This window comes from Carya illinoinensis, chromosome 8 (assembly GCF_018687715.1).
Source record: "Carya illinoinensis cultivar Pawnee chromosome 8, C.illinoinensisPawnee_v1, whole genome shotgun sequence".
NCBI lineage: Eukaryota > Viridiplantae > Streptophyta > Magnoliopsida > Fagales > Juglandaceae > Carya > Carya illinoinensis.
The window spans coordinates 29,518,315-29,540,740 of NC_056759.1; the positions used below are offsets into that span (position 1 = coordinate 29,518,315).

At 36.3% G+C, this 22,426-nt stretch overlaps 1 protein-coding gene across 1 annotated transcript; it reads left to right on the forward strand.

The window, feature by feature from the left end:
* The first annotated feature begins 1,999 nt into the window (after positions 1-1,999).
* On the forward strand, positions 2,000-14,090 carry LOC122274587. Its single transcript, XM_043083615.1, has 7 exons — positions 2,000-2,068; positions 3,865-4,300; positions 4,382-4,488; positions 10,530-11,332; positions 12,677-12,809; positions 13,274-13,605; positions 13,696-14,090. The coding sequence occupies exons 1-7, from the start codon at positions 2,000-2,002 to the stop codon at positions 13,817-13,819; spliced, it is 2,004 nt and encodes a 667-aa protein (XP_042939549.1). The 3' UTR covers positions 13,820-14,090.
* Positions 14,091-22,426: the final 8,336 nt, after the last annotated feature.

Genomic DNA, 22,426 nt, shown 5'->3' on the forward strand with positions numbered 1-22,426 from the left:
AACTAATTTAAATTAAAACAGCAATTTAAATACAAAACAATAATAAATAACAAAAAAAGCATATTAAAATAATTTCATAACTTAAAAATCATAAAATAAATCCAACGAAAATCTGATAAATTTTAAAATAAGAGAACCAATTTTTAATACAATTAAAATACTCATTCAATAAAAATATACTAAAATATGGGATATCACATAACCTATACAACATACTTTATAAGCTGATATCTAAAGCAATTGCAAATAGGCTAAAGAAGATTTTACCTACACTTATATCTGAGTTACAAAGTGCTTTTATACCTGGGAGACTTATGATAGGTAATGTATTGATAGAATATGAACTTATTCATTATTTGATATAGAAAATAAAAGGGAAGCAAGGCTACATATTTTTAAAGTTAGATATGAGGAAAACTTATGATAAGATAGAATGAGACTTTTTGGAGTCTCTTATGATGAAGATGGGGTTTGATAACAAGCTGATTAATATGATTAAGAAGCGTGTCCAGATTGTAACTTTTTCTATGCTAATCAATGGGGAACCAAGGGCTCCTATTGTGCATAGTAAAGGGCTAAGACAGGAGGATCCCCTATCCCCTACTTATTTTTATTATGCATTGAAGGGCTTATATTCCTACTTAGAATAGCTAATAAGGAGCTCCAATTCTTGGGTATAAAACTTTGTAGAGGAGCAACATACACTAAATATTTGCTATTTGCAGATGATTGTGTAATGTTTTGTAAAATTGACATGCAAGGAAATAGAAAGGTGCTTTTGCTACTAGACAATTTTGAGAGAGCATTTGAACAGAAGATGAATTGTGGACAAAATACTGTGGTGTTTTGTAAAAATGTTCCTGAAACTGTACAGAAAGAAGAGATTTTGATTAAGGTTGTTGCTCTATTTATTCCCATATACTCAATGAGTTGTTTCTTATTTCTTGGTAGGTTATGCTCAGATTCAAAAGTTTTAATGGCAAGATTTTGGTGGGAACAAAAGAAGAATGAGAGAAAAATCCACTAAGTCCGATGGGATAAAATGTGTGACTCCAAGCTCATAGGGGTATTAGGCTTTAGAGATCTAAGAACCTTCAACTTGGCATTACTAACTAAACAAGCATGGAGGATACTACATGAGGAAGATACTCTGCTATAGAGAGTGTATAAAGCTAAGTATTTTCCAAAAGGCAATTTGTTTGAAGTTGGTCTGGGAAATAATCCTTTGTATGTATGGAGAGGGATATGGAAAGCAAAAAGGTGGCTAAGTATAGGTTGTAGATGGAGGATAAGAGACGTAAAAACTGACCAAATTTGGAAGGATCATTGGATCTCAGGACATGAAGCACTATGGTTAGAAGGTGGTGACACCAGAGAAGCTGATATGAATGAGATAGTTGACAAACTCATTAACAGCCAAACAAAATGGTGGGAAGTTGACAATGTGAGAGCTTTATTCAATCCAAATCTTGCATATGACTTTTTGAAGACTATTGTCTGTCTAGGCAACCGACCAAATAAGTGGATATAGACTCAGGAGAAAAATGACATTTTTAGTGTTAAAAGTGCTTATAGGATGTTTAGAGATATAAGCATGCCTAGCACAAGAGAATTTTCAAGCATAACCAACCAATAGGCTCTATGGAAAGCCTTGTGGAAAATGTTTGTTCCTCACAAAATTAAATTATTTTTCTTGGAGAGCATGCAAGGATGAATTACCTACACAACACAACCTCAAGAAAAGAAGTATACACACTGAAGGAAATTATTGTTTCTACAAGGAGGTGTTGGAAGATACTCCTCATGTACTTTATTAGCACAAGGTAAGAATTGGTGCCGTTCTAAGAAATTAAAATGGAGACATTGCCTTGGCAACAAGTACAATAGAAAATGAAGTACATGAGTCAGAAGACATAAAACTATTGGTTGAAGTACATGAGCTAGAAGACATAAGACATAGAACTATTGGCTATGTTTAGAGGTCTCCTAATATGCTAATATGGGGATTCAAAAACAAATTCTTGAGAGTGATAGTTTGCTGATGGTGAATGAATTCAAAGCCAATGAGGTTTCTTATTCTATGCTAGGAAATCTGATACAAGAGGTTAAGAACCTTTAGCTTTCATTTGCTGAGTGTATGGTCAACATGTTGATAGATATGGGAATGAGGTATCACATAAGTTAGCTAGACATGTTTGGTATGTTGAGGATTTAGATATGTGGTGGGAGAATGTTCTGGAGTTTGTTTCTCAAGTGGTGTGTCTTGACAAAAAGTTGTAATGCATCTTTCTATCCAAATGCATAAAAAACAATTTCACCTCTCAACTCATCTCTTACGGTAGAGGTACTCCACTATCGAAGCGCAAGAAATACAGTTTGAGTAGTCTCATCTTACTAAACTCAAACCATCTCAAGTAATATTGTGTATAAAGCAAACATTAGGAATACTGGCAAAAGCAACATGGCTTGAAAAGTAAGCCTCATCGTAACATGAGCAGTACCTCCACTTTTCCATCTTGCCCCCTTACTGAAACTCTACCTCTCTCCATCCCGTTAAATATATTTATAAATAATATTCGATCATTATAAATACTATTCAATCATTATAAATACTATGTAATAATTAGTGGGACTCACAACTATCAAATCTTTCAATAAGTTAAAACCATCTCATCTCATTTTTCAATTTGAACACACAAAATTTTAAAAACCAACTAATCTCAACTTAGCAATCTTACTATTATTTACAACTCATCTCGTCTCATTTTAACTCACAATCCAAACTCCTCTTTAGTATTTCTCAAAGAGCAATACTATATACAGTCGTGAAATTGCAAACACCGCGCAATCGCTTTGAAAAAAAGTAGAGTCCACGATTCAAAAAGTTAGTTTTTTTTTTTTCATGTGGGTCTCATATTAATTCATTTTTTTCAAGATGACTGCACGCCGCTTGCACAACCACGATTGCAAATATCATTTCTCTTTCTCAAATGCTAAAATTAAAAACTCAAGAAAACTTTCCAAATGCCCGAAAGCCCAGGGATTAGTGTTTCCCTTTAATTCTAATCCAAATTCAGTTGGATGAGAACTACAACCAGGATTATTTTTGTGATGCCCAAAAATAAGGTTGGTCCAAGAGGCTAAAATGTTCAAATTAAGGGCAACTTTGCTCGTCTTGACGGTGCCTTTCTTCGAACCTCCATTGACATGCAGGAATGTAAGACTTTATTGGAGCCATAAGCTTAGTTATTAAAGCGATCTGCACTTAGCTCAGAGTAAACAGGCCTAGGCAAGCAGCACGTCAAGGTTTGGACTGCTACCCTCTAGCTTAGCGAAAGCTAAGTTAAGAAGCCCAATTGCGAGTAATAGCTCCCCACCAATTGACATAAGACATTTGTCTAGTTTAGGCCCTAGTCTAGGACCATTTTTTTATTTTTTTATTTTTTTATTTGCATTGAGCGTCGGTCTCCACTAATCTTCGGTTGCACATATTCTGATAACGAGTTTTTTGCAAATGAACTTTAAATATTTTTTAAAAAAAATCTCCAATTTAATAGTATTTAGAAATTATTTATATTCAAGAGAATTTAAATCTTTTATTTTAAGAAGAGCATACCCCAAACTCAAAGCTTTTAACCCCTAGGGATTCCATGTCTGACTATCTTTAAAATATTGAAAATTGATGTTTGAAAATAGTTTTTTATCTCATTTCATTGATTTTATTTTATTTTATTACATTTTATTTTTGACCATTATCTAAATATAAATATTTTTAAATTAATAATTACAAATTTGTTAAAAATAAAATGCGACACATTCTATTTGGAAGCTCGAAAGGAATTGACTCAATTGAGTAAACCATAGTCTTCCCAACAGCGAATTCTAAAAAATCTGAACGGTAAAACGCGAAGCAAGTGCCAAGCACGTCGTGTGAGTAACAGTGATTGTTTCTCAGCAAAAAAAGCAAAAAAAGAAAAAAACATTAGCTCTATGGGGGAGAAAGGTTTGGGATACTACGACCTGGCCAGAAAGCTCGAGACCTGCAGGGTATGGCGCTCATGGCTAGGCGATTCCAGTTACGCCTCTTTCGTCCACTCCCTCGACTCCCCTTCCAAGTGGGAGGCCTTCATGCGGGTCGACGACTCCAAATCTAGGGCTCAGATCCACCTCCAACTCCGGGTGCGGGCCCTCCTCTTCGACAAAGCCAGCGTCTCTCTCTTTCTCCGCTCCAATCCATCTTCATCTTCTTCGTCGTCGCTGGCGTCTTCTTCTGTTGCCGTTTCGAAGCTCAATCCGACTTGTGAGTTTACAATTACAATTACATTTTCGTTATTCTTTTCTTGTATGGAACTTTGGCTTGTAACTGATGCAGTCGTTTCAGATTTGCGATTGCACGGAGATGACGTGTACTTCACGCTGGAGAATTCTGTACAAGATGGAGTTCAACATCGGGATGGTGGTGTTTCGTCCACTTCTGCGTCATCCAAGGTTCTCGATTCCTCAATTTCATTGACTTCAGTTTCTAATTGTTTTCCAAAGTTTTTTTTTTGGTATTCAATTGTACAGGAGAAAATACCTAGTGAAAAGAAAAAAGAAAAATTCTTCATGAGGATTCACTGAATTTCACAAATTGAATCCATTTGAGTTCCAACTAGGAGTTTGGGAACCCAAGTTTTAACTATTGAGGCCACTATGGTTGTATTTCGTAGTCCCGTCATCAGAAAAAAAATGTTGCGGTTCATATTTTTTTCTGCAAGTCTTTGCTGCAAAGAAGGATGTTGCAAATATAACGAATGTTTTGCATTAGAAATGTATTGGAAACTAAAGTGTAAGTTTCCGTACACAGGGAATGCCATTTCTAATACAGTCCTGCACCAGTTCACATCATTTTGAGCTTCTGCTTGTCTGAGTGCCAACAAAATGATTAATCGTGTTACGCTCCTCAATGGTGTAGCCACTTTTTCCTTGCATGTGGGTATATAATCTTAGCCAATTGTTAATATAAAATGTGTGTGTTGGCATATTCATGTAACAAACTTAGTTAAATTGTGTTGTAACTTTGTTGAGTGATGATTGGTTGAAGAAAACTTACAAAAGGACAAGGAATTGGCATCGGCTCGACATTTGCTCATCAATGACTTGAGCAAACTCCAGACTGAAAATTTGATTGACATGCGTTTGACTAGTTGCTTGAGCGGAGTTCATACATAAAGTTCACTCGACTAGTTGCTCGAGTGGAACTTATGCAGAAAGTTTGCTATTCCAATTACAATTATTTATTTCATCTCTTGTCCAGTCTTCAACACTTCTTGGAATCTCAGCTCCATCAACAATTGTGACAGGCCGTTTCCACCCTCTTGCAATATTTAACCATACCCGTTTATCTATAGATTTTAGAAAGGCTCTCATTCAAACTTTCCAATAGGCATAATCACTGCTGTCAAAGTATGGTGGTAATGCAAGTGATTGGGACCTATCCATTCTAATCAACTGATACAGGTTTACACTTAGGAACTAAATCCTAGCGGAGTAAACCCACTTGGCTACCAACTGAAAAAGCAGTAGTTATATTGTAAAACAACACCTAGAGTGGGGGTGAATATGTTACAAACAGTCAATCAATGAAACAATTCACAGAAAAATAATCAACACAATAATTTGGTCATGAATTAAAAACTCATTTGAAGAATATCTTCAAATCTAAAACTAATCCAGGTGTAAGTCACCACTTAAAACCCACTATAGAAATTTAGTTTGTTACAACTAATTTAGAAACACTTACAAGGCCCTTGCAGTATGTAACATCCCAATCCCAAAAGTGTAATTATTATTATTATTATTATTATTATTATTATTATTATTACTATTTTTATTGTTATTTTTATTAGATATGTTTTGGGGTAGTCATTTGTTTTGAATAGGATTTCTCTACTGTTAAACCATACACCTCTTTTATTTTTTTTTTTCTGTTTGGTTTCCAGAGTGAGTAGTTTCCTTATTTGAAACTAATTTTCAATTCAAACACTTCAAAACTCTTATCCTCTCGGTGTTTCTTTCCGCGTGGGAGTAGTTTCCCAAAGCCTAGTTGTATTCAAACCCCTTCAGATTACTCATGACATCTCCCTCTCCCTCATCTATAAATCCCATGGGACCCTCAGATTTTAACACAAGAAAATCCAGTTGAAGACAGAGAAACTTACTGGCGCAGCCCTTTAACCAAACAGCCGCCGCCATCGATCACACGGAGGAGATCGGAGTACTATTCCGACTGCCTAGAAACTGCCGATCAGGCACCCCACACCATTTTCGGTGAGCCCTCGATGGGATCTCGCTCTCTCTCTCTCTCTCGTTTCCTGCCGGCCAGCTTGTGCCGCCGTGACCAGCACCCAGATCCACCAGCGCAGTGGTTCTCCTTCTCTTGGTGAGTCTGAACTTCCCTTTGCCACTCGGCTCATTGTTCTTCCGTTGGTAACGTAACACTTCTAATTCTTTGTCTACGCCTTTCCCAAAATGCCCTTCTCAGTAAGATGAGTTTTTGCTGGGGCTGGGTTTTGATTGTATTTGGGCTAATATTTTAAATCGGGTGGGCTGGTTTTATGCAGAAACTATCTTAATAGTTTGAGTTGATTTCTTGTGGGCTTGATGATTTTAATGGGCTGGTTGAGTTTGCAGAAAACTGTTTTAGTGATTTTTAAGTGGGCTGTTTTCTTTAATTGGGGCTGGGCTGAAATTTAAGTTAACCCAAAGTTTTACATGAATAAATATGAGCCCATAGACTTGTTTTTATCAGAAAATATGTAAGGGATTTTAAGCATATTTTAAATTATACACTTTAGTCTATTATTTTAATTAATATTCTAATTGTCTATTCTATTTAACTATGTTTTAAAGAAAATTATTAAGTTATATTTTTTTTATAGAGAAGTTAGGGAATGTGTTGTGAGTTTTAAATAATATTATTTTATGTAATCTTTGTATAATTGAATAATTATTAAATTATTGCTTTGGTATTATTTTAAGTATTTAGAATGCTATGACACGTTTTCTAGAAAAGTTAGTAACGATTAGTGCCTCATATAGGTTACGAGTTACAACGTGAGATTGTGGAAGTAGCGCTAAGAGGTAATTAGTATGATCATATAATTGCATGTGTACTTTAAATGTTGTAATGAGATATGAAAATATGATGTTAAGTCAATGTTAGATTCCTTTCACAATCTTTGATGAATTATGTAATTATGCTTGTATGAATGAATTCGTTGTTTGATTGAGTGAATGATTCTAAAAGCACATGGAAGCGATGAAATGTTCATGTAGTAATTTAAGTCTATACCATGTAGTAATTTGGGGGATGAGTTCAAGTTTCACCTGGTTAAGTGGGAGCAAGTTTGCCGTCCTATCTCGGGGGGAGGTTTGGGAGTCAGACAACTAAGAGTCTTCAATTGTGCTTTGCTAGGCAATTGGCTATGGAGATATTCCAGGGAACCGGATTCTTTGTGGAAACTGTTGATTGAGAAGAAATATGGGGGTCTATGGGGGGATTGGTGTACCAGAGAAGCAAGAGGGGCCTATGGCGTCGGGTTATGGAAAGACATAAGAAGAGGGTGGGGGGCGTTCAGCTGCTTCACAAAGTTCCATTTGGGAACGGGTTCTAGAGTAAAATTTTGGAGCTATGTCTGGTGTGGTGACAGGGCTTTGAAAGATTTGTTCCCTTTGCTCTTCCAGTTGGCAAGTGCCAAGGATGTTTCAGTTGCGGAAGTCATGGAGGTAGCGGAGGGTCAACTTCTTTGGAATGTCAATTTTAGTAGGAGGGCGCAAGACTGGGAAATGAGCAGTTTTGAAGATTTTTACAGCCTTATCTACTCCGCTAGACCAAACAAACAACAAGAGGATGCTTTATGGTGGACCCCTGCAGGTAAAGGTATTTTTACTGTGCGATCTTTTTATAAGGCCCTCACTCAAGAGCCGAATATTCAGTTTCCTTGGAGAAAGATATGGCGTCACAAGGCCCCTACCAAAGTGTCATTTTTTGTCTGGACGGCCGCCTTAGGTAAGATACTCACCACTGACAATTTGAGGAAAATGAGGATTATTATCGCAGACTGGTGTTGTATGTGCAAAAGAGTCGGAGAGTCGGTGGATCACCTCCTTTTGCATTGTGATATAGCTAGGAGTCTCTGGAATGAAATCTTTGGTAGACTGGATATGGCTTGGGTTATGCCAAAAACTGTGGAGGCAGCTTTGGCTTGTTGGGTAAACCTAAGAGGTCGGCAACCTATTAAAGCTATTTGGAAGATGATCCCTCTCTGCATTATGTGGGTTTTGTGGTAGGAGCGCAACGAAAGGACTTTCGAAGTTCAGGCGAGATCGTTAGAGGAGCTTAAAATTTTATTTTTTAGAACTCTTTCTAGTTGGGCTATTGCCGTTGACTTCAGACTTCAATGGCATGGCTCTTCGAGAGTTCCTTGTCTCTATTGTGCCTACTTAGTTAGGCATCTTGCCTCTTGTAATACTGGCTTTTGCCATCCGTTTTTGATTAATAAAACTTGTTTATTCATAAAAAAAAAAGTGAGTGTTGAGCGAATTTTCTGTATGAGCTTCGTTTGAACAACTAGTCAAGTGCATGTCAAGCGAACTTTCTGTCCGAGCTTCGCTCGAGCGACTAGTTGAGTGCATGTCGAGCAAACTTTCTATCTTGGAGTTTGCTTGAGTCACTAATGAGTGAATGTCGAGCTGATTTCCATTCTTCGTCTTTTTGTCATTTTTCTTTAGCCAATCATCACTCAACAAGGCTACAACACAATTTAACTCATTTATCACATGTATATGCCAACACACTCATTTTACATTAACAGTTTCCCTATCATTTTGTCTTATTTTGAGCTACGTTGAGCCATATTTCTTCTGTCACTTCTTTTCTTTTTGCTCTGAAGTCAAGTTTGCAGTCATCTACGAAATTCACTGTCTTGAAGTTGGATGTCGTAGATTTTCTTTTAGAAGATATTTTAATTTATTTGTAACCCCATGGGGTTGGCTCAAGTGGTAAAGTTCTTGGTCTCAGTGGTATGCTTACTCTAAGGTCCAAGGTTCAAATCCTACTGGGCGCAAATAATCTCTAGGGGACTACTATCCGTAGCACGTAGTTTGTAATTAGGCTTTTTCTTGTATACTTCCTGTGTACTCGGGCTTTGCCTATTTACGTGGATCAATAAAATATCTTTTATCTAAAAAAAAAAGAAAAAAATCTCTAGGGGCCATCGGACTGGGGGAATGAATTAGCTGAGGTGCACTTGTGGGGAACTCCTTGCTGAGGGTTTGTGCACCCCCAGAATTAGTCGGGATACTATTCGCAGACACCCGATGCCAACAAAAAAATTATTTAATTTGTATGTTAGGGGCAAACCACCATAGCTTCCACTTCATTGACATGTCCATATGAAATGTTACATACGATTTGTATTGCTTACTTATCATGGTAAATTTTTTTTTTCTTCTCTCTTGAAGCTTACCTCTATAATTCTTATCCAGCATTTGACCCTGTTTGGTGTGATCAATAAAACCATGTTGCTTGCGTAGCATCTATTGGGGACTTGTTTGTCTATCTGTCAAGTCAGTTTATCATGAAAAGTCTTTTTCGGGTCATTAGGGGCGCTTTATTATGGGTTAGGTGTTTTCTTGTATACGTTCAGTATACTTGGTTACTCCTTTTGATATATAAAATATTTTTACTTATAAAAAAAGAAAAAGTTTTATCATGAAAAGTGTACTTACAAAAAAACGATTAACAAGTATATACATTGGGGCATATAGTTAAGTATTTATAATTTTTTTAAGGGAGTGTACTCTTTATTGGCACCGGGTGTTAGGGACAAAATCCCAACTAATCCCAAGGGTGCATAGGTCCTTGGCAATTGGATTGTAGAATCTTCTAAGTTGGCTCTTTATGTGTAAATGAGAGGGAGAGTCAGTAAATAACATTCTTTCGCATTTGCATTTTTTTAGCCAAGTAGGAGTTGTTATGCTTTCTATTCTCTCTTTTTGCCCTGAGTTCCACTTCCACCACACCCAGCCTTATAGATGTCTGCTTGTTGATAATGGCATTTCATTAGTGGACAAAAGCTCCCAGAGTAGAGGTCAGCACCATCAAATTTTGTTTTAGATGCTTGCTTGGAGGGACATAAATGCCCCATGAGCTTCTTCAAGCCTTGCAGGATTTTAAGTGTGCTTTTTATCTTACTCATAAATAGAAAAAGTATCATATGTGTGCTGTTTTGCTCATTCATTTGGCTGGATTGTAATGTTGACCCTTTTCTCCATATCCCTTTCTTCATTTGCAAGGTTACACCCATCTTTAGAACTTTTTTTAAAGATTTCTGAAATTTTCAAGAAGTATTAAGGCCTATGTATCTTTCCTGTCTTGTCTCTATATAAATGTTATATTATATTGGAACAATTGGTTTAGAGATACTGCCATTCCCTTTCTCAAAACAATTTGCATTAGTTGGCCAACATTGCACCTAAGTTTGCAGATTCAATCAAGGGCAGCTTTTAGTGGCAGATCAAGATATGGTGAACCTGAGATTGATAATGTACCCCAGAGAGTCAGGAATGGAGAGTTGCCTGAAACATGGTATAATCAGTTCATTGAGAAGTATAGAATTGGCAAACGTTATAGTTTGTCATCAGCAGACCATGAATTAGACAAACGTACACCCGAAGAGATGTCTGCTTATTTGAGACTTCTTGAGAGGCATAAGAAAAGGCGTATGGCATTTAAGGAGGATCACTCCATGGGCTATGGGAATTCCATGTTGGAGAATCAGTCAAACTTGCATCCAAATTCTGTATTAAATGGCAGTAGTTTAATTGAAGATGATGCACCTCTTTTCCCGGAGACAATGTTTACATTGAACTGTGTACCTGAGAGTGCACTCCCCCACACAGATAGAGTGGAAGAAAACCAGAAAGTTGAGTTCTATGGAGTTCTTGATAGCTTGCCTCAAATTATGACCAGGAATCCTCATATCAGGCCTCAGTACCTCAGCATAGAACATGGAGGAAGCTTATCTCGTGGGAAAATTGGGTCTGAAGGGAACAGGAAACATCTTGGTCCGGAGCAAGCGTCACTAATGTCTCAAAAGGTTATAGCACGCATGTTGGCAAGTGTGGGGTTTGGTGGTGCCTCTGAAGTTCCAGTGGAAGTCTTCTCTCAGCTGCTGAGCTGTCATGTATGCAAATTAGGCCGAATATTGAAGGTCCTTGCTGATAGTTACAGAAAGCAATGTTCAGCTACCGAACTACTTAAGATGTTTCTGAAGACATTGGGATATAGGTATGTTTGAAATCTCTTTTAAATTTTGGTATCAGAACATTATTTTGTTTTATTTTTAAGTTCTCTTTTATTCCCTTAAATTGCAGTGAGATTAGGACACTAAAGTTGTATTTTAACTCGTGTGTGCGTGTTTGTGCACATTCCTGCCTACAGTTTAAGAAATTCAGTTTTCGGTCTGGTCCTGGGGTGTGGTTTTTTTGGATTGGACCGGACCAGACCTGACCGAATTGGACTGAAATGTTTCCATATAAATTTTAAATATATAATATATTATTTTATATAGTAATTGTATAAGTTAATTATGTAATTTTTATATAATCTATCACCATTGACCATATAAAATGTAAAATAATATATGCTATCAATTAACTAATATATCATATGATAATATATGTTATTATATGTAGATACATACTCTACTATTTACACCTAATTAAAGTAATGAGATAAATTTTTTTAAGATACCTAAGTTGCAAGTAAGCATGAATAATCTATGGACAATAACATTATTTAATGTTCATTAACCATATATAAAATGTTAGAATTTTAATATAGACCATTATGAATGCTAAGGTACTAAGTTAGTAACTATTAACATCATAAATATAATTATAATTAAATTTCTTTTAATGAGTTATTTACATAATCCAAATTAAAGAGCTCACTTAATTTTAATTTTTCTAATTTAATTAATTTTTGTATTAATTTATTTGCCAAGAAAAGAAAAGAGGAAAAAAATGTTCATACCGACCGGATTGATGGCTAACGGTCTGATCCGGCAAAAAGGTAGACCGACATTTTAGGTCTGTGACAACGCCCCCGGGGGGCGCCTCCCGGACCGGACCGATTACACCCTTGACAATTAGTATTCCTTTCCAAGCATAATTTGCTGGTAGACACCTTTGCAGCAACTTTTATCCTTTAAAGTTTTAAACCTTAAATTAATTGGAAAAGGACGAAATGTTCTAGGGAGCGCTGATCTGGTAGCCATAAATGATTGCATAGTTTGATGAAGGCTTGATTGGATGAATTAAATGGTTTTAAATGGTTCATTATTCAATTTAATAGCCGATAATTTTATAAAATTGGCTCAACACAAATCAATGTCCCAAAAAAAGGCCATAATTGGAAAAAAAGGATTTAGTATCAAGTCTGACATGGTCAAAATATCAGGAAACAGGCTTTGGTCTTTTTATGTTAATCTTTCCCTTCTAGTAGGTCTAATTTGTTTCAAATTTGCATGTGGTTTTCTTCTAGATCACTTAGACCAATTCAAACGTGAATATTCTAATTATTTATTGTCTAACATCTCTCTCTCTCTCTCTCTCTCTCTGCACGCGCTAGTAATTTGGGGCCTTTAGCCGAGCATGTGAAGGATGGCTCCAGGAATTTTGTTCAACCAACTCAGCAACAACTTCAAGGAATCCAGCCACAATTGCAGTCACAGCACCATAGTTCCCTTCTACTTCCCCAGCAAGTATGTGCATTGGCATTCAAATGCTCTGAATTTTAGTTTCATACTGCTTCTGTTCCTTGGATATTTTTTGGGTATTAAATGGAACTCCTAAATTCAGCTAGTTTAATTCAAATTTTTAGTTGGGTCTTTTCGTCCATGTCATGTTATTATGGTTTATAACCTTTAGCTGACGGTGTTTGTCCCTTTTCAGGGGAGCATTGAAAGAAATGTTTTTTTGAAACATTTATGCACCTTTGGTACACTCCATATTTTCTTAGCGCAAAGCATTTGCATGGACTAAGTTTGGCAGGCGGGATTCTAGATATTGAAAAATCTCCTCTAGGTTTTAGAGCCAATCTGTCATTAGATTTTCAACTTTGACCTTACATGATTTCACAATATGATTATTTTTTTCCTTTTTATTGTGTACTTGGTGTGTCATTATTGGCATCATGATTCCTTTGCAATTTTTGGTGAACCTACAGATGCCGAGACAAATGCATCCACAGATGCAGCAAATTATTCATCCCCAGAATCCGGCTTTTCAGCAACAACAGCAGCATCTGGAAAGAATGAGAAGACGTCAACCTTCCACTCGGACTGTTATGGATATGGGGAAGGACAGACCAATGGTGCAAGTTAAGATTGAAAACCCAACAGAATTACCAATGGATGGTAATGCGCTGAACTCTATCAATGCCAGACATCCTCAAATGCAATTCCCTCCGCAACAAATTGCGTCAATGTCGAATCTCCATGCACCGGGGAGTCAGTTTAGACAGATCTCTTCCATTCAAATGCCCCAAATCCAGACACAGTGAGAAAAACTGAAGACTGTTTTCTGCTAATGACCATAAGTATAGGATATTCTTGATTGAATTTCTGTGAATTTCTTATTCCCATGCAGGAATATGGGCATTGTTAGGGCCCGGCCTGTAAAGGTGGAGGGCTTTCAGGAATTGATGGGTGGGGAGGCTACATCAAAGCATGATACAGAGGAAAATAGGCTCATGTCTCCCTCAAGTAAATAGTTGAGGTGCATGCAAGCTAGCCCCGACAACCACGGGTGTAAAAAAAAAAAAAAAAAAATGTAAATAACTTTTGCTAGTATTTGGTCATTTGTTGTAGACACAGGTGGGGTAGTTTTGCCTTTAGTGCTTTTTTCTGCAATAGTTTTTGCTGTTTTTTGCTGTAGAAGCAGCTTTTCTTTCCGATACAAAGCAGACCTAAATATGAGTACTTTTGTACAGTTTTTTTAAGATAATTGACCTTTCTAAATTAAAATATCGTCTTGTTAAAATACACCCATTTTGTCAGTAATGGCTAGCCAATTTCTGTTCCTTCTATATATGCCACATGGATCAAAAGCCCCATAATAAAAATGGGGCTGTAAATAAATTATGCTACTCTGATTTTGCATGTCTCGGAGTTGGAGTTGGGCATAGAAAAATGGTTGGAGTTGGAGTTAGAATTTCTTAAGAAAAAAAGTCGAAAACTGACTGGTAAAAGGATCGGGTAAGTTGGTTGGTTAGAGTTTTCCTATGAGTTGAAGGTTTCAGGAGACCAGTGCTGCTTTAAAGACCTTCGGAGGCAGATCATGTTCTCTCAATGTTCACCAGTATGCTTGTATTGCTCTCGGAACCACAAGAAGGTGATCAAGGACTCTGGTATTCTGTCAAAAAAAACCAATGAGTCGCTCGCGTCCAGGTGGAAGGCAAGCCTTTCTTCAAACCCTTTGAAATATGCTTTTCCATTTTCTAGTGATTCCACTTTCTTTTTGTTTTGTATTCGTTAATAGCTGCATGAGATTTAAGAAGTTAGTTTCATTTCCTCTTTTCTGTTTGTTCTTTTTAATCTTTGCATTGGGTGGCACGGCACTCAAATATAATATTTGATAAAACTAACTTGATAAAGCTTGAAGAGGCATCTGTATGCTTCTTCATTATTATGTGATCGGTCGTTTCTATTTGTTTCAGTGACAATTTCTTGTTATTCCATTCTTTCGTGTTCTATTTTCATCCACAAATCTCAAAAGCTCTTTTCTTTACAACACAACAAACAATGACTCTTTTCTGATTCTGAAAATGCAAAGTCAAATTTGAGTAAGGACTAATGTCTAATTCTCTGTCCAAACTCTAATGTCTATAGTAGGAGAGAGATAAGCACATAAAGTAAGTCCTATAATATTTATTGAACATTTAATGTTTACTAGAGAGATTTCTGATTTTGTGATTTTTTTATTCCTTGATGTGTTTTTGATGAAATGTGAAATTAGAAATGAAATAGAAAATTAAAGAAAAAAGGAAAACTAAATGGGTAATTAAATGTTTAATTGTATGGAGACAATGAAAAGGGAAATGCAGAAAGGAATGTTTGGGAAGAAAAAAAGTCCCAAACGCCAATAAGATAGTTTATAAGATTTACAAGCCCTTATTAAAATTCTGAATTTCATTAATCCTTTGGCTCACAACGATACTCAGCACGATTCGAATTCATCACAACTGATTCTGATATCACTTGTTGAACCGTGAATTATTATTTCAATTAAAGCCAATTATTGACCGGGAAGACGTTCAAATATTTTTTTGAAAAACTGGACCTCGATCGTAGTAACATGCAAACCGATTTTATGAATGGTTGTAGCGAGACAGCTATTTTATAATCTTTACGCAACTTTTCAATCAATTATTATTATTTTTAGAATTCAAGTCTATCAAGTGAAAATACTCAAATAAATTCAAGAAATCCCTATCAAATAAATAAATAAATAAATAAATTCAAGAAATCGTGTAAAAGTTGTGAAATAGTTACATTTCAATGTTTTGTTCCTATATTGCATTCCAAACCCCCTCTTGCCAAGAGTTTCACCAAATCTAGAAAATAATGGTTAGATGTTATTAGTTTTTAAATTATTATTATTATATATAAAGTTTAATTTATGATTTAATTATATAATAAACACAATTTTTTTTAAGCCCATAGGAACATAGTGTTCTTGAAGTGGGTGGGGGGGGGGGGCAGGGCGGATGGGGTGTTCGCCCTGCCCCCTGGCACCGGAGTGGGGTGTGGGATGAAATTTTCATCCCCCGCATATGCAGGGGCGGGGTACGGGGAAAGGGTGCCCCCACCCCCACATATGCAGGTAGCACCCTTAATAGAATGAAAGTATCACGCGTCTCCGTATTACGAGAATGCCTAATAATTATTCTCTTGACAGTTATTTTTTTTTTTAAATTATTGGTTAGAACTTCGGATGATGAAAGGATTGTTTAGATGTATTAAAAAACGATTCTAGGTGGGTGATCTCAATATTAACAAAGCATGGATGACTTTTTGCTTATCCATGAAACCACAAACGTAGAAAACGACAGTAAGTCTTCTTGCACATTGCATAAGAATAATCAGGTGAATTATTCAAAGTTAATATCAAGAACCATTCTCAAATTTGTCGGGTGTGGAGCATAGTTCTTAACTTGAGCGGAGGCAATTTGGTACCACTTTTTGTGCTTATTTTATGAAATTAACCCTATCATTTCTGTGCGAGCACTTTGCTTTCAGTATTGCTTGCTTGGTATTGAGCACTTCGTCTCTCATGGTGCTCGACTAGGAGCAAGCGCTTTAGCTTTCATAATACTTGATCAGGATATGAGCAATTTGCCCTTGTAGTGCTCGCCTCGGGTGAGCACTCTACTTCTCGTATCATTTGACTGGAGTGAGACTTTGTCCCCATTGTGCTTGCCTACAGGACGAGCACTTTTCTTTCCGTATTCCTCACTAGTGGAGACCACTTGCCTTGGGAGGGGTACTCTATTGCTCATGTTGCTTGACTAGGGGCAAGTGCCATGTCTCCTATGGTACTTGCCTCGACTCAGCACTTTACTTTCCATATTGCTTGCATGGAGTTGAGCAATTTTGACTCTCATTGTGCTTATCTATTGTGCGAGCACTTTCTCTCTCTATGCTTTTACTTCCCTTAGTGCTCAACTGGGGTGCTTTTCATGTTGCTTGTCAGGATACTGGCACTTTACTTCCTGTGGTTTTCACCTAGAGGCAAACACTTTGTCTCACGCTGTTCTCACTCGGGTAAGAGCACTTTGTCCCCAGTATTGAGGCGAGCACTCTAGTGGTGTAAAAAAAAATTAAAAAATCGGTTGAACCAAATCGGACCCGACCCAACTAGTGAGTTCGGTTCAGTTTGTAATAGGTCTGGTGTAGTACCGATTTTTATATTTTGAAAACTAGTTTAAATCGAACCAGACCGATAAATATATATTATATATAATTTTTTATATTATATTATATATATATATTATATGCTAAATTGCTAATTAATATAATATAAAATTCTAATATTATTATTCAAGTCTATTAATCTTTTAACGTAAAATTAATATAACATTTGATGTAAGTTAGATGCTATTTATACTAGTATAATTAGACACTAATTATGCTATTTTAGTCTTATTATTCAAGTTTATTAATCTCACCAAAAACTTAGACACTACTTATACTATACTTGTTTAATTGAATATTAAAGAATTAGTAATTGTTAATAATAAATACTAAATTCTAACAATTAAGTTTAGTATTGTAAAATTTTTACCATTAATCTTATATAGTGCCATATGTGTAAACGGTAAACCGAAAAACTAGACCGAACAAGACCGAAATCGAAAAACTCAAAAGTTTCAGTTTCGGTGATAAATCGGTCCGTATCAGTTCTTAAATTTTTAAAACTGGTGTATACCAGTTCAGTTTAAAGAGACTAAAAACTGTAAGTTTTGGAATAGATTTCCTCAATGATCTTTTGAGGAGTTTCAGATATATATTTATAGAGATTATACATCATAGTTTATGACAAAAATTCCATCATTAACTATATCCAAAATATACAAGAGATTATATTGAATTGAATCGATTTATGTTTTCAGCTTTTTATCCTTATCTTCATTCTGTTCGTCTTTGGCTTCATCTTGATCTTGAGTTTGAATTGAGTCTGATCTTTTACACCCCCTCAATGGCAATGATAATGCATAGATGTTTAGCCTTGTCTCGTAATGAGCAAAACTGAACTGTTGGAAGAGCCTTTGTGAATGTATCTGCAACTTGATCTTTGCTGGAGATGAAATAGACCGCCAATAAACATTGTGATACCTGCTCCTGAACAAAGGGTAGGTCGAGTTCAATGTGCTTTGTTCTCACATGATATAATGGGTTTGCTGTGAGTTAGGTGGCACTGATGTTGTCGCACCAAAGCACCGGTGGTTCAGGGAGAGGAATACCCAATTCACAGAGTAGTGATTTTAGTCATATAAGTTTTGTAGCGGTGTTAGCTACAGCAAGGTATTTAGTTTTCGTGCTTGATTGGGCTACAGTGGGTTGTTTTCTGGCACTCCAGGACACAAGGTTGGAGTCATATACACAATAGCCACTCATAGAGCGTCGATCTTTAGGGCACCCAGCCTATTCTGAATCTGAAAATGCATTGAGTTTGGTTAATGAGTTTTCTCGATGGAGTAGGCCATGATGTATTGTATGTAGAATGTAACACAAGATCCTCTTTACCGCACTCTAATGCTCAGTTGTTGTTAGTTGCATGTACTAGCCGACCTTATTTACGGAAAAATAGAGATCTGGCCTAGTGAATGAAAGATACTGCAGGGAGACCACCACACTTTGATACAGAGTTGGATCACTACAAACATCACCATTGAATTGTGATGAGTTGGCCGTGGTTGACATTGGGGAGGAGACAAGTTTGATGTGGTGCATGTTGGTTTTTTCGAGCTATTCTTGGATGTATTTTGCCTGTGATAAAAATAGACCATTAGTGTCATACATTGCCTCAATGCCCATAAAGTAGTTGATGGTGCCAAGGTCTTTTAAAGCAAAGTCTGATTGATTGATGGTGGATTGAAGCAATGCTGAATTGGGTCCTATAATTAAGATGTCGTCAACATAGATTAGAAGAAAAAGAACTTCAGATCCAGATTGAAAAATTAATAAGGAATTATTAGCCTTAGAGCCAATGAAGCCCATGTGTAATAATTTGTTGTTGAGTCGAGAAAACAAGGCTCGTGGAGCTTGCTTAAGTCCATATAATGACTTTCGTAAGTGATAAACATAATCTGGACATGAGGGATTTGATTATCCTGAAGGCTGAGTCATGTATACATCTTGATGTAGATGCCCTTGTAAAAAGGCATTTTTGGCATCAAGCTGTCTAATGGGCTAGTTGGAAGAGATTGCAAGAGAAAGGACGATCCGAATGGTATTGGGCTTAACAACTGCGTTGAAAGTATCATCATAATCAAGGCTAGAAATTTGATGGAAAGACACATAGTTAGGATCGGTAATCTAGTTTGTGTGAGCTGTATGGGTGAAGACATGACCATCACGCACAACTGAAGGTTTTTAAGAAGTTGTAGTCTGGTACCTGTTTGTATAAAAGTTCAAGAGGAGACTTGTGATGAGAGACATGAGCAGGTAATCTATTTTTGAGGTACACAGTAGTGGCAAAAGCCTCATGCCAATATTGTTGCGGGATAGAGGCAAATGCAATGAGTGTGAGCCCTGTTTCTACAATATGACGATGGTAGTGCTCAACAGAACTGTTTTGTTCATGGGTGTGAGGACAAGATAGGCGATGGTGGATACCGGTAGAGATAAAGTGTGTGTGTGTGTGTTGACTCGGTCTCAAATGTGTTCTTCCAAGTGTAGAAGTGTCAAGTTGTATTAAGGATAAGTCTAGGATCATATTCCATAGGGACAAAGGGTTATCAAAGCGTTTGTGAGATTTTTATGTAACAAATGTGTCGACTACGAGATATGGAAATAAATGTGAATCTATGACTCTTAAATTACCAAAACTAAGAGATTTAAGGAAAATGTGTAGAAGTTGAATTAAACTTATAAGAAACAATAAAACAAACACTTGAGATGCAATTTTCGCCTATTTCTAATTTGAAGTTGGATTTTCCTCTAATTTCATCTTCTCTCAACCATGCTCCCATTCCTAGAAGTCATGGTCGGTTAATAAAATAATAAGCACACTTTTCAATATAATCAAGATACTTGACAGATTTTATAGCAAGTGTAAAAGAGAAAGAAAGCCATTAAAATCTTGTTACAAGTTCAAGCATCAATCGTGCATTTATATCTATGACTAATCAAGTTCAAGAACATAGAATTTTAATCATTCCCATAGGCAAAATGAAATACAATCTATCAAGTTAATCATTCAAAATTTCATAACCTTGAAGAAAATTCAATCCAAAATAGTCATAAGTTACTCATTAAATTTCAAGCTAAAAATCTAGCCTATCATTATTAAATTAGTAAAATGCCTAAAAATGATGAACCCTAACATTTCAAGTTGAATATCCTCTCTAAACATTTCTGCATCTATTGAAAACCGAAGTAAAAATAATCAAGAGACAAGTTAATAAAAGAAATAAAACAAGAAAAAATCTACTACACATAAAATAATAAAAATACTGAAAGCTGTTGACTTCTCGCCGGTCTGGAAAAACAGGAACGTAAAACACACAGAAGGAAATCAAAACCAGCCGACCGAGTCCAAACGAACAAGGCTAAGGAAAGTAAAATAAAATGAGTTTTGCTATAAACAAGTACAGTCGCGTACTAATCTGTGTACTAATACTAATTCATTTATATTTAAAATTTAAAGTAACACTATTTTCAATAAAATCTATTTTTTGACCAATCACATCACATTAGTATACAGATTAGTGCACAATTATGCTTGTAACTATATTTTTCCAAATAAAATACCGTCTGAACGAAACTAAAGGGAAAAAGAAAAACTAAAAACTAAGAGAGTTCTCACCAATTCAACTAAAACGAAACGTTAAAAAAAAAAAAAAAGCAAAGCAAAAACAAAGGTAAAGCTGCCGCCTCAAGTCAGCGTATAAGACAAAAAAAAAAAAAAACTCAAAACCCAAAAGGTAAAGCCTCACGCCGACACCTAACTAAAAACAAGAAAGAAAAATAAAAATAAAATGTAGAATGCCCCTCAGTGTCTAACGCCGATTGCCTGCATTGCCCTTGCCTCATGCGTGATTTCTGTCCGTGAGGCGTGCTCCCACTGCTGCCCCTCCAGTCAGCTCCTTTCTTTCGCTTGGGGCCACCCACATAAATTTTGCATTAAGTTGAGACTTTTTAAAAATGTTCATTTATTGTAATATTTCTTTAATCTCAAAAAGAAGGTCAACAACTCATGTATTTTTTTTTTTAAAAAAATAAATGTCTAGCAAAGTATAAGCATGATATGAAAGGAGTAAAATTAAAATATTTATTTTTATGTAAATTAATTACATTATAAATCTTCTCAAGCACAAAAAATATCAGAATTTATCAATTGATCCAAGTATCATAATCTACTACATAATTAAGTACTTAAATCCTTTTTGATTAAGCAATTTATTCACTAAAATAACTTAATCATGCAGTTTTAACACTTTATCATGTGTAAAGATCTAAATTCTCCACATGAGTTTGAAAATGTAGAAAGGTGCGTGCAACATCTGCTTTGGAATCGATTGGGAATAACAAAATAAATTTTAAGAAGTCATCTATTATGCTCAAATAGTATTTATTGCCATTGATAGACTCAATTGAGGATGGATCCCATACATTAGTGAAAAGCAATTCTAGAGGACTAGAAAACTGAGAAGTAGATAAAAGAAAAACGAAGCTCGTGACTTTTTCCAAGCTAACATGCGTGACAAATAGAAACATGCTTCTTATTATTGGTGACAACTAAGTTATTTTTGGAGATTATATTGTGGAAGACACGGAGGGCTGGATGCCCCATATGAGCATGCCACTATGTGATGGAGGCTCTTTCACCCAAGTAGGTGATGGGATGTTGAGATATAGATGAGAGATTATGCAGTGGGAAGAGTCCATTTTTACTCTTGCCGCTAATGATGATAATTCCTGAGGATGGATCCTTGACATAGAAAAAAGATGAGTGAAATTCAAAGTAGACATTATTGTCTTTAGCAAATTGACAAACGGATAAAAGATTCTTTTTGATTGCATGAATATGAAGAATATTGTTAAGGAAGAAAGGTTTGGAGGAAGAGTATAAAAGAGAGGAACTGGTGTGGAGAATGTTCAGACCTTGCCCGTTACCTACTTGAACCTGATTAGGACTAGTGTATTCCTCTGTATGCAGATTCAGATTGCCAAGTTCAGAGGTGATGTGGTTTGTAGCACCAATATCGGGGTACCAATGTTGATCATTGATAGGTTGAGGAGTAGCTATGTAGGCTTGTGGTTGTGATGGCCCTCGAAAAGATTCATCAAATTTTTTTCAGCAAGCAGCAGACATGGACAATTTTTGAACATGTTTGGCATTGGGGATAGAAAGAGGAACTAGTTAGGGGTGCTACCCGCACCATACGGTGCGGGGTAGCCCCCTCCCCGCACCCCGCCCCGCATGGTGCGGGGGTGGGGTTTTCCCATCCGTCCTCCGCCCCCGCATCCTGGGGGCGGGGTGCGGAGCAAATACCCGCCCTGCCCCGCCTCATTTTTTCTTTAAAAAATTACTACTTTTTTTTTATATTTAAAAATTATTTCTAGATCGAAAAGTGATTAAAAATATATTTTTA

Coding starts and splice junctions, on each gene's coding strand:
- LOC122274587 (XM_043083615.1), top strand. CDS start 2,000: ATGGGGATTCAAAAACAAATTCTTGAGAGTGATAGTTTGCTGATGGTG. Junction 2,069..3,864: donor ATGAATTCAAAGCCAATGAG/GTTTCTTATTCT, acceptor AGTAAACCATAG/TCTTCCCAACAGCGAATTCT. Junction 12,810..13,273: donor CCCTTCTACTTCCCCAGCAA/GTATGTGCATTG, acceptor GTGAACCTACAG/ATGCCGAGACAAATGCATCC.